Source organism: Salmo trutta, chromosome 19 (genome assembly GCF_901001165.1).
Source record: "Salmo trutta chromosome 19, fSalTru1.1, whole genome shotgun sequence".
Lineage (NCBI taxonomy): Eukaryota > Metazoa > Chordata > Actinopteri > Salmoniformes > Salmonidae > Salmo > Salmo trutta.
Window position 1 is genome coordinate 36890714 of NC_042975.1, and position 13191 is coordinate 36903904.

A 13191-nucleotide genomic window follows, 5' to 3' on the forward strand; every position below is an offset into this window, starting at 1 on the left:
TGAACCCCAAAGAAGTAACGGTTTATATCGTTGCTAACTCTTCCTTTTCAAATCTCTGAAATCAATTTTAAAAAATGACATTGAGCTCAACATTAAATTACTTCACCAATCAGTTCAGATAGAGCAGCTTGCTATGAAGCAGGCAAGCTATTAACATGAATTAGACAGACGAGTGTAGGGTCCGAGATGCAAGTGACATTTTGCGGGTTGGGAGAGACAGAGAGAGGGTAGAGGAGGCTTGGCTTGAAGCGTTGGGCATCTTGTTGTTATGACATGCATTATCTAAATTAGGCTCACAGAATTATACCTACAGAAGAGCGGCTTCTATGAAAAAACATTGAATGTCTTTGAACTTCCTAGAGTTAGCTTAATGTTGGACCAGCTAGCTAACAAGCATGTGTGTGCAGAGCAGCACCAGAATTAAAATAAAAACACGTCTTACCTTTTTGTAGTTAATAAATCCAATGTGAAACGTGATAACTATAGTTTCCTTAACTTGAAAAGGTTAATCCATTTTTCTCTAAAAAAATCTCTCTCCCTAATTTCAGAATCATACTACTAAACCAGTGGTTCCCAACCAGGGGTACTAGGACCCCTGGGCGTACTTGGCCTATCCACAGGGGGTACTTGAGAAGACTCATGAGACTATAGACTTACTGGTTAAATGCACATTAGGGGGTACTTCAGGGGTACTCCAGGCAGAGCAAAATTCCGTTGGTGGTACAGTAAACGAAAAAGGCTGGGAACCACTGTACTAGATTATGCTTCGGAGGGGCAGGTTGCCTACACACGCACTGGCAAAGATTTTCAGCAGGCAAGCATTTATTTATTCATTTTTTATTTAATGTAGTAAAAATATCCAAATACATTAAGCTGTAATATATGTTGATTTATAATGTTAAGGGGTTTTAACTAAAAAAATAAGTTCAATCATTTTAAAAAGTTGGCTGGTCAAAAAGCCACCATTTTTGAAGAAGACCCAGGCCTAGTCTCATCATAAACCTATTTTCAATGGTCCCATAATTATAAATCCACAAACAATTTGGCTCTACAGGAACTACATATCACCCATCCATAGACTAGGTGTACATTTTATTTGAATGTGAAAGTGAATGCAACATTTTTGATAAGCTTAAAGTGTCAAGTTTATTATAAATTGACTGTTAATTCTATGGGCTGCAGCTCTTGAATCCTTGGTGTCTCTTTGTTGTTAATAACTCTCCTCTGCCTCCCACAATTTTTCGTGCAGAAATCTCTGAAATTTTCTCCCACAAAGAAGAAAAGGAACGGGTCCAGGCAGCTGTTACCCGCTGCAAGACAGAGCGTTACCACGGCAGCCTTCCGAATCCCCTGGAGGTAGCTGCAAGAATCCTCACAGCCATTTAGTTGAGCATTCCGCTCTGCTGCCAGGAAGAGGGTTCGCACCACATGATAAGGCAGGAAGCAGATCAGGAAGATGCAGAGACCGAGGATGACAAGGGCACAAGACTTTCTTGTAGAGGGCTTCCTCATCCCCTCCACCCCAGCCCTACACTGCCTCAGGCTGAGCAGCACACACATGTAGCAAACAGAGATGACAGTGAAGGGCAGGGCGAAGCCCACCACCAGGGCAGCACGGTTCAGAAGGATGATGGTGCCCAAGCTGCTGCCCAGCTCCAGACAGCGGGTCTGCTCTTCCCCCTCCTGGATAGTCCCAATACTCAGTAGGGGTGTAGAGGCCAGGGACACAAAGATCCAGATGAGTAGACACCCTCCCCAACCACAGGATCCACCCTCCAGACTCATGAAGGTGTAGGGGTGTGATACGGCCAGGTAACGGAGGACACTCAGGGCCAGCAGGAAGTAGACAGAGCCATACATGTTGATATAGAATACGTAGGAGACCAGGCGGCAGGTGAGGTCCCCAAACGGCCAATGGGAGTCCAGCAGGTAGTATGCTGATCTGAGGGGCAGAGAGCACACCAGCATGAGGTCAGACATCAGCAGGTTGACCATGTACAGGTTGACCATGGTGATGCTCCTCCTCCTCCTGTACATGCTCAGAAAGACCCAGAGGGAGGCACTGTTGGCTATTAGGCCCAGGAAGAAGATGATCAGGTATGCAGCAGGAAACACACTGCGCTTGAAGCTGTCGATGGGACAATCACATGCCAGATTACTCATCCCTGACTCCAGACTCATATTGTCTGTGCCTCCAGTTAGACCTTTGAATAAAGGGAGGGAGACAAAGGTATGGAAAATGTACTGCATGTGCTGGAAGGTAAAAAGACAGCATAGAGAGACTGAAAAGGGAAAACTAACACTACATTATGTTAAGGCATTTCATTAATGGGTCATTTTCAATCCATGTAAAAATCTAACAAAAATAGCCAGAGCCACTTTACAGGAAGGATTTTTCACATTTTATTACAGGTAGACTCATCGATATAATGTAGATGCAGAAAGTAAACAGCATAGTAGGTCAATTTCCACAACAACTAAGTGTGAGGCTCAACTTCTCCGCTGTGTTGGTCCCGTGGCTACCATGTTCAATTTATAGTAGAACAAAAATAAACATGAGAAAGTTGACAGTACCTCTCTCTGTGGTCCAATACTGTTGCATACTTGTCATCAGTCCAGTGAACCCTGTTGAATCAGTCTTCTGATGGCCGTGTCCACTGAGAGATGTGTGTTTGAGCTATGTTTAGAGGAAGCCAAAGAGAAATGAGTGCAATTTACCTCTACAATGCCTTCAGTGTTCACTCAGGGCGTGACTTCCTCTGCTGGTTCACAATTCTACCACTGCTGCTCTCCAAGTCCAAATGTACCTAATTTCCTATTTTAAACACTTCACTGAGGCTATTCAACTGCTATGCAACTTTTTGTTCAATTATGTTTTTATGACAAGGCTGTGTGGCTTTGGAGAAGTTAAGATAACATCTGATACATGGTTGAGACTGTTTATAAATGGAATGATTATACAGTTGTCATTGTGTGGGGAAGACATGCTTGAGTAAGGTCTCTCTCCACTACGCACCGACTCCCGCCAATTCGTGCACATTTATTGTTTACCCTTTTTCTCACTTCCCTTTAAATACAGTGGGGTCCGGATTTATTGGACCCCTTGATAAAACTGACCAAAAAAAGACTGTATAAAATACATGATACAAATACTGACCTGCAGTGAGGTGCACAATTAATGGATCCCTTGATAAAGATGAGAAAAAAAGACTGTATGAAGCAGTGGTGGATAAATTATCCAATAGTCAATCAGTACATAAACTAGAGATACCTTAATAGAAAAGGACTCGAGTAAAAGTGAAAGTCACTCAGTAAAATACTACTTGAGTAAAAGTCAAAAAATATTTGGTTTTAAATATACTTAAGTATCAAAAGTAAATGTAAAAGCTAAAATATACTTAAGTATCAAAAGAGATATAAGTATAAATAATACAAAATTCCTTATATTAAGCAAAGCAGACAGCCACATTTTCTATTTTTTTATTTATTTACAGATAGCCAGGAGCATGCTCCAACACTCAGACTTCATTTACAAACCAAGCATGTGTTTAGTGAGTCCGCCATATCAGAGGCAGTAGGGATGACCAGGGATGCTCTCTTGATAAATTAGACAATTTTCCTGTCCTGCTAAGCATTCAAAATGTAACGAATACTTTTGGGTGTCAGGGAAAATGTAGGAGTAAAAAGTACATAATGTTCTTTGAGAATGTAGTGAAGTAAATAAAAGTAAAAGTTGGCAAAAATATAAATAGTAAAGTAGAGTACAGATACTGTACCCTAAAAACTACTTAAGTAGTACTAGATTTTTACTTAAGTACTTTACACCACTGGTAGAAAGCCAGTATGATGGTTTGCGCTCAGGCTAAAAAGAAAAGGTGGGCGGTGCGTAGGAGAAAAATACAATTCAAAAGGTACTTGCACAAACCATGAAAAGGAATAATAAAACGGAATAATGAAAAGGATTAGCCCAAAGAGGCCGAGATGCAAAAATAATATACTTAATTTAATCCATGTAAGGTGCTAAAAATAAAACAAAATAGACTGCATAAAATAAATAATACAAATACTGAAATATATTGTTTGTAACAACAAATAAAAATACTTATACAATTGCTCAGAGAATGAGATTTAGTTTAACAAGTAATACAAATAAAAATATTTTTAAAAAGTTGTTCTAAATTATTAGATCCCCTATTCCAGCACCTCCCCTTGCGAGGATAACGACACAGAGCCTTTTTCTAAAATGTTTTATGAGGTTAGAGAACACATTGGGAGGGATCTTAGACCATTCCTCCATACAGAATCTTTCTAGATCCTTGATATCCTTCATCTGCGGTTATGGACATGGACTGCCCTCTTCAATACAAACTACAGGTTTACAATGGGGTTAATGTCCGGAAACTGAGATGGCCATTGCAAAATTTTGATTTTGTGGTCAATTCCCCATTTCTTTGTGGATTTTGATGTGTGCTTGGGGTTATTGTCTTGCTGGAAGATCTATTTTCAGCCAAGTTTCATCCTCCTGGCAGAGGCAACCAGGTTTTGGGCTAAAATGTCCTGGGGCCTCATTTATCCAAAATACTCTAAAACTTGCGTGCGCCAGTTATCTGACATTACTGATTTATTCCTGCTACACAGCAAATATTAGGCTACCATTTATCCATCGCTCATTCAATAGCCAACCAGTGGTAGGGTAACAACAAACGTGAATTCAACAACAACAAAATCACCAGGTCATTTAAGTTGATGACTTTTTGCAAATCCAATTAGTTTCCCAGGTTGATTTTACGTCATCTCATAGATTTTTTGGGTTCAAATGAGGTTCCTACTTGGCGCATACGTCAGTTCCATGTCTATTCCACGTTGCTTCAATGTAATTTTGTTGAAAGGATGTGGAAACATTGATTTAACCAGTGTGTGAACAGTGGGTTGATTCAACCAGTTTTTACCCAGTGACTTGATTTATTAGGATCCCCATTAGACGACGCCAATGGCAACAGCTAGTCTGACTGGGGTCCGACATATAATGAAAAATACATTACAGACAAAATACTTTACATACATTTAAAAACATGTAGTGTGCGTGTGTGTGCATCTGTCAGTTACACATACATGTCAGTACATACACACAACAAGTAGGTCCCATGGGGGAGAGGCGTGCTGCGAGGTGTTGCTTTATTTGTTTTTTGAAACCAGGTTTGCTGTTCACTTGCGCTGTATGAGATGGAAGGGAGTTCCATGCACTCATGGCTCTGTAAAATACTGTACGTTTCTTTGAATTTGATCTGAAAAGACCCCTGGGGGCATGTCTGGTGGGGTAAGTGTGTGTGTCAGTGCTGTGTGTAAGTTGACTATGCAAACAATTTGGAATTTCCAGACTCGATGCCCCCCCCCGTAAAAAGTAAAAATATAATTAGCATAATAATAAAATAGCCCCATAAAAATCTGTCAGTTTAATGTTTTTTTTGTTGCATTGGATGCATTTCAAACCACCACATCCGCCGATGTCGCTCTTCTGCATCTGCGGTGAAAGGTGACAGAGCTAGAATGGTGTTTATCATACCGTAAGACATCCTGTCTGTATCGTCTAAGCGGTTTGGCCTACAAAACTATTATGACCTCTCTATTGAAAGATGAGACGCTCATGAACACAATGGTGTTCTCCGTTTTTGCAACGACCCCCACAAGGGTCTTGGGACTCGTCTGACTAAAGTTTGGACACACCTATTCATTCAAGGGCTTTTCTTTATTTATACTATTTTCTACATTGTCGAATAATAGTGAAGACATCAAAAATTATGAAATAACACATGGAATCATGTAGTAACCAAAGAAGTGTTAAATCAAAATATGTTATATTTGAGATTCTTCAAAGTAGCCACCCTTTGCCTTGATGACAGCATTGCACGCTCTTGACATTCTCTCAACTAGCTTCACGAGGTAGTCACCTGGAATGGATTTCAATTAACGTGTGCCTTGTTAAAAGTTAATTTGTGGAATTTCTTTCCTTCCTAATGCGTTTTAGCCAATCAGTTGTGTTGTGACAAGGTAGGGGTGGTATACAGAAGATAGCCCTATTTGGTAAAAGACCAAGTCCATATTACGGCAAGAACAGCACAAATAAGCAAAGAGAAACGACAGCCTATTACTTTAAGACATGAAGGTCAGTCAAACCGGAATATGAAGAACTTTGAAAGTTTCTTCAAGTGCAGTCGCAAAAACCATCAAGCGCTAATGATGTAACTGGCTCTCATGAAGACCGCCACATGAACGGAAAATCCAGTTACCTCTGCCGCAGAGGATAAGTTCATTAGAGTTACTCGCCTCAAAAATTGCAGCCCAAATAAATGCTTCAGAGCTCAAGTAACAGACACATCAACTGTTCAGAGGAGACTGCATGAATCAGGCCTTCATGGTCGAATTGCTGCAAAGAAACCACGACTAAAGGACACCAATAAGAAGTGACTTGCTTGGGCCAAGAAACACAAGCAATGCTCTCATGAGGACCGCCAAAGGAAAGAAAGACCCAGAGTTACCTCTACTGCAGAGGATAAGTTCATTAGAGGTAACTGCACTTCAGAAGCCCAAATAAATGCTTTAGAGTTTAAGTAACAGACATCTCAACATCAACTGTTCAAAGGAATCAGGCCTTCCTGGTCGAAAATGTTATATATCTTCGTATTGCTACTGCTGTATCAAAGGAATTATATAAGCGAGTCTCAGAAATGGCTAATATATGAATGTAATCTGATGTTAGCAAGTTATTTATTTTATGAACCTTATTTATAAGGCAACATATATTAAAATGGGCTATTTTTTGCCCTTTCCTGGGTAGCTTAGAGATAAACATATGGAAAAGAGCAAACAACGCGAGAGGAAAAACGATTCAGCAGTCCATTAATAAGTTGGTGCGTGTAAGTGTGTATGCTGCCAGACAGAGTCCAGAGGGCCCTCAAGTTCATCCTAGGTTCTGACTATTCAACATACTCGGTGGCCTGCCAAACCCTACAGATGAGCTTTGTCTGAAATTGTCCTCTCAAGCTGCAGGGTTCAAACAAATTCTCCAGCTGGCTGCCACCTACAAGGGATAAGCAACCAGGAGTAAGGAAAAGGCAGGACGAGCAACTAGTGGAGATCAGACGTAACACTGAATGCTACAAAACAAAACCATCCTTATTTAGGCTTTTAAAACAGACACTAGATGGGGTAGTTTTTTATTGAGTTTCTCTTTTAATGTTCTTATGTAAGATGCACTGCAATTCAGTTTTAGTTATTGTAAACTGCCAAAGTGCTCCATTGTGGCACATGTATTTGTGTAAATAAACATATCCATCTATAGGCTCTAACCGGTTTTCTTCCGTTTGAAACCTTTCTAGAGCATCAGTTTAGCCTCCGCTCTGCACTAAAGTAACAAAAACTGCTGAGCGCAAACACTTATTCTCATGAAAAATATCTCTCCAACTCTATAACCGAAACAATTTTTATAACCCAAATCTGTTACAAATTAAGTATTTTTTGAATTTCTTAAATGTAGTACCAAAAACTACCAATCATTGGTACAATCTCATTTTAAAGTATATGCCTGGTAATTTCTGACTAACCATAAAATAAAGTGTAATAACCAAAGCAAAAAAATTCACCATAACAAAAACCACACAACATTTGACAAAACGAATTAACAGATTTTTATTATAGCATCAGAGAAACAGACAATTATACCATTAATCACATAGGAAAACCTTTTCCAAGGCAGAATATTTATTTAAAGCACCCATGCAGTCTTTAAATGGAATAAATCATCACTGTGTTTATCACGAAAATAACTCCAAAATATATTTTGTATAATTTATTTCCCTGAGCCTCATTTTGCCATTGAAATGCTCAGTCTGATCGTGTGGGTGTGTTGATACAAATATAAATATATTTACATACACAGCCCTTATTGACGGATAGGATCGTCTACATTCTGGAGCCTACCCCGCTTACCCTTTTAAAGTAGGAGAATACATATGCAAAGATGACTGGTCATTGGCAGAATAATCAGATCGTGATGTCACGATGTGGACCAAAAACTCAATCCCACCTGAACAGACTGAAATTCGACGTTTTCTTTTAAAAAGCTCTTAAACTAAAGTATAAGGGCATTATCATAATTTTCACAATTTCAGAGTGTTATTCCAACCTCAGTGTGGAAATACATAAAAACTGGAAAATCAAATTTTTCACTGCACTGCCCCTTTAACATAATATCTTTGCTATAGAACCCTCAAACTCAACTCTGGACCTCAAAGCCAGTTCCACTGCTTGTTTTTATTGTTTCCTCTAATCAGGGACTGATTTAGAACGTGGCGCACCAGGTGCGGGCAATTAATTATCAGGTAGAACAGAAAACCAGCAGGCTCTGGACCTTGTAGGGTAAGGGTTTAACACCCCTGCTATAGAACATAATAATAATAGGGTGGGTGCTTACATTTGTCCTATTTCACACATGTACATAGTAATTGTTTTGCATATCCCACTCCCCATAAGGCACCCTCGGAGAGTGGGTTCACAGCTAGGGATCAGCCATTGATGACGGGGATTCGAACCAGCAACCTTTCGGTTATTGGCCCAACGCTCTAACCACTAGGTTACCTGCCGCCACATACATTCATTTTCAATGTAAAATAACGGAAATGTTTCATCTATCACCCCTTAGGGGGGATCAAGTACCCTCTATAGTTACTGCGGTTAGACTAGAGTGTCCTCTAGTGGAACGGGACTGAGGCTAGAGACGTCTCTGCTGCCTCACTGCATGGGTATCTTAACGGAGTCTGTCAAGGCTGGTGACTGATTGGTGACCGTGGCAGTCTGTGTCACTTCAGTTTTTCTACTGGTCAAAATGGTCTGGATGCAGATTGTAAGCTGTCAAGGGGAGTAAGGGAAAGATGCAGGGTTAAGTAGTTAAAAAGGAATATCAAAAGCAGAAAGAAAATTAGAACAATGTTGTTGTTGTCAATTGAAGCTTACTGATTGTTGTTTTGAGAGAAGGTCATGATATAAGGCGCGTCTTCGCTCCCGCTCCTTGTCATTGCTGGTTTTCCAGGTCTGGGCCAGGATTTTCACCTGCTTCTCATCTAGACTTGGGTTATCGTGCCACTGTAAAAACAAGTCACATATCATCGTAATGCACATGACATTTTTTTCCACACATTACTTCAGGGAGACATAAGTGTAATTTGAAAGACTACTATCATATTAACGTAATATAATACGAGGGACTAACCAAGCGCAACACATAGTCATCCATGGAGAGGTTCTTTAAGGAATGCAGGGACTTGATGGCCTCGCTGACCTTGTCACGGCTGGCATTAATCATGTTCTGTCATTCAGGAGAGACGCATTCACATGTTGATGTGAGAGGCATATATCTATTGAGAGATAATCTCAAACAAACTTTAGAGAAAAGCAACTGATTTCCACACAGGTCTGGTGGGGAGACATGGCTAATACCTTCAGCTGCTCATCAGTCTTCTTGTACAGGGATGACAGACTGTTGGCCATACGAGAGGTGGAGGAGCTGGGAACGTTGGTGCTGGTGCTGTTGTGTGCTGCCTTATTCAAGAAGAATGCACCCTTTGTAGAGGAGAGATAAAAACAGGTGTATGTTTACACATCATGCATATATCATTACTACTTTACTTCTTGATAAACCAGAATTCAAGTAAGGATGTTGAATTGATTCAAAACCATACTTTCTCAGTGTTTATAGGCGAGAGCAGGAGAGAGTGAGATTACTAGAGGCTGCTCACCACGGTCAATGAAAACATATTTAGCTGTTTTGTCAGAGAATGTGTGTAGTAGTTCCTCTTTACCTCTGCCTCGTACTCAGCCCAGGCAGCTTTGCGGTCAGCCTCACTGAGCTCCTCCTCCTCTTTGTGGTCCAGCAGGGACTCGTGTTCATGGTAGCGGACAATCTGCTCCTTACAGATCTGCAGCAGCTCTGCCAGCACCATGTCCTGGGAAACAGGCACACAATGTCAATCCCTACTCTACTGTTCAAGTAAAAATACTAATTCACCCTTCGCCAAGCCCTAGAATTTTGGTCAACCAATCACAGCGCTCCAATGGACAGAAACTGTCGTCGTGTCCAACACCTCAGACAAGCTCACGTTTAAATCGCATGAAAGCCAATGAGGGCTATGGCAAAAACAGTTTTTATATATTTACTTTTTATGGCTAAATAATTGAACAATTTACCAGGAGTACTTAGTAAGGTGATTTCTGAAATGCAGAGCCTGTTGGAGTATTTTTCGAATCCGAAATTATACTTGTGTTACATTGTTTGATAGCTCAGCAGGTTAGCTAGCTCTCAGTCTCATTGACTACCAAACGTTTCAAACGCTAGCTAGCTAGCTAGCTAGCTAGCTAGCCACTTAATACACCTTGTTAGCAAGCTAAGTTATGAGTGGTATTCATAACATTGCTATCGACATCAGGACACAATTTGAGAGCACTAGTTAGCTCCAAAAGTGTATATACAGTTGAAGTTGGAAGTTTACATACTTAGGTTGGAGTCAATAAAACGTGTTTTTCAACCACTCCACACATTTCTTGTTAACAAACTATAGTTCTGGCAAGTCGGTTAGGACATCTACTTTACAAGTAATTTTTCCAACAATTGTTTACAGACAGATTATTTCACTATCACAATTCCAGTGGGTCAGAAGTTACATACACTAAGTTGACTGTGCCTTTAAACAGCTTGGAAAATTCCAGAAAATGATGTCATGGCTTTAGAAGCTTCTGATAGGCTAATTGACATAATTTGAGTCAATTGGAGGTGTACCTGTGGATGTATTTCAAGGCCTACCTTCAAACTCAGTGCCTCTTTGCTTGACATCATGGGAAAATCAAAAGAAATCAGCCAAGACCTCAGAAAAAAGATTGTAGACCTCCACAAGTCTGGTTCATCCTTGGGAGCAATTTCCAAATGCCTTAAGGTACCACGTTCATCTGTACAAACAATAGTATGCAAGTATAAACACCATTGGACCACGCAGCCGTCACACCGCTCATGAAGGAGACGCATTCTGTCTCCTAGAGATGAACGTACTTTGGTGCGAAAAGTGCAAACCAATCCCAGAACAACAGCAAAGGACCTTGTGAAGATGCTGGAGGAAACAGGTACAAAAGTATCTATATGCACAGTAAAGTCCTATATCAACATAACCTGAAAGGCCGCTCAGCAAGGAAGAAGCCACTGCTCCAAAACCACCATAAAAAAGCCAGACTACGGTTTGCAACTGCACATGGGGACAAAGATTGTTCTTTTTGTAGAAATGTCCTCTGGTCTGATGAAACAAAAATAGAACTATTTGACCATAATGACCATCGTTATGTTTGGAGGAAAAAGGGGGAGGCTTGCAAGCCAAAGCACACCATCCCAACCATGAAGCACTGGGGTGGAAGCATCATGTTGTGGGGGTGCTTTGCTGCATGAGGGACTGGTGCACTTCACAAAATAGATGGCATCACGAGGGAGGAAAATTATGTGGATATATTGAAGCAACATCTCAAGACATCAGTCAGGAAGTTAAAGCTTGGTCACAAATGGGTCTTCCAAATGGACAATGACCCCAAGCATACTTACAAAGTTGTTGCAAAATGGCTTAAAGACAACAAAGTCAAGGTATTGGAGTGTCCATCACAAAGCCCTGACCTAAATCCTATAGAACATTTGTGGGCAGAACTGAAAAAGCAAATGCGAGCAAGGAGGCCTACAAACCTGACTCAGTTACACCAGCTCTGTCAGGAGGAATGGGCAAACATTCACCCAACTTATTGTGGGAAGCTTGTGGAAGGCTACCCAAAACGTTTGACCCAAGTTAAACAATTTAAACGCAATGCTACCAAATACTAATTGAGTGTATGTAAACTTCTGACCCACTGGGAATGTGATGAAAGAAATAAAAGCTGAAATAAATCACTCTACTATTATTCTGACATTTCACATTCTTAAAATAAAATGGTGATCCTAACTGACCTAAGACAGGGAATTTTTACTAGGATTAAATGTCAGGAATTGTGAAAAACCGAGTTTAAATGTATTTGGCTAAGGTGTATGTAAACTTCCGACTTCAACTGTAGCAGTATATGCTGATGGTGAATTCAGAGCTATTCAGTGGCTAGCTACACTACAAGCATAATTTCACCAGGTTTCCGTGAAGCAATTTCCATGACAGTTCACCACAACATACACAATGTCTCCTGATGAGCAAGGGGTAGTCTGTGTTAAATTTCATTGTGTTTTTGGAACACAGTTGGGGAATATTGTGAGGTGATTTCTTGAATGGGGAATTGAGCTTCCCGGGTAAATGTTGTCAGAGGTTGCGACATTAACCAAGGGAGGCGGGGCTTAGCAAAGGGTCAATTGAGAATGTAATGGTCTTGTGTGTTTAATTTGTAGCTTTGGTCACCTTGGGCAGCAGGGGTGTGATCCTCTTGCTCTTCTTCTCAGAGTTGGGGTCATCCAGCAGGTCTGGCTCAAACATGTAAAGCTCTGTCAGTTCAAACAGAGTGAAGTGTCTCTGTATCTGCTGCTGGTCCACCACCCGGAACGATAGAGATTGCTTGGCCACCTGCCGGTCGTAGATCTTCTCCTCCATGGTGCCCTGGAAAGAAACATCAATTTAATATCAGTGATTACAGAATTACAGTCACATCCAAAATTGTCACCCTTGATAAAGATGAACAAAAAAATAGATATATAAATTATACAAATACTGAGTGATATTGTACTAATACAATTGCTGAGAAAAATATTTTCTTTAACAAGTAATAGAAAAAGTGTCAAAATTATTGCCACTCCTATTTTAAATACTTTGTGCACCCTCCCAAAACCTGACAGAGCTTGAGAGGATTGCAGTTGAGTGGGAGAAACTCCCCAAATACAGGTGTGCCAAGCTTGTAGCGTCATACCCAAGAAGACTCGAGGATGTAATCGCTGCCAAAGGTGCTTCAACAATGTACTGAGCAAAGGATATGAATACTTATGTGAAATGTCATTTTTTCTTTTTTTACATTTGCAAAACAATTGAGACTAACGTAACAAAATTAGGAAAAAGTCAAGGGGTCTGAAATCTTTCCGAATGCACTGTACACGTCAACGCCCACAAAGGTTCTAGCATCAGGCAGGGCCATGACTACACC

The 13191-nt window shown here is 40.5% G+C and overlaps 2 protein-coding genes across 2 annotated transcripts in view; both read right to left on the minus strand.

The window, feature by feature from the left end:
- Nucleotides 1-821: 821 nt before the first annotated feature.
- Nucleotides 822-2835, minus strand: LOC115154509 (cysteinyl leukotriene receptor 2-like). The gene is made up of 2 exons (XM_029700790.1): nt 2575-2835; nt 822-2204 (listed from the first exon to the last, which is right to left on the minus strand). The coding sequence occupies exons 1-2, from the start codon at nt 2609-2611 to the stop codon at nt 1150-1152; spliced, it is 1092 nt and encodes a 363-aa protein (XP_029556650.1). The 5' UTR covers nt 2612-2835; the 3' UTR covers nt 822-1149.
- A 4826-nt stretch (nt 2836-7661) lies between these two features.
- LOC115154510 (transcriptional regulator ATRX) overlaps nt 7662-13191 on the minus strand; it is a 48319-nt gene continuing 42789 nt past the window's right edge. Inside the window, exons 30-35 of the mRNA XM_029700791.1 lie at nt 12459-12653; nt 9855-9998; nt 9493-9615; nt 9266-9361; nt 9010-9138; nt 7662-8904 (exon numbers count right to left, since the gene is read on the minus strand). Of these exons, the coding sequence (XP_029556651.1) occupies nt 8788-8904; nt 9010-9138; nt 9266-9361; nt 9493-9615; nt 9855-9998; nt 12459-12653 (804 nt within the window). The 3' untranslated portion in view covers nt 7662-8787. The remainder of the gene's footprint in view (nt 8905-9009; nt 9139-9265; nt 9362-9492; nt 9616-9854; nt 9999-12458; nt 12654-13191) is intronic.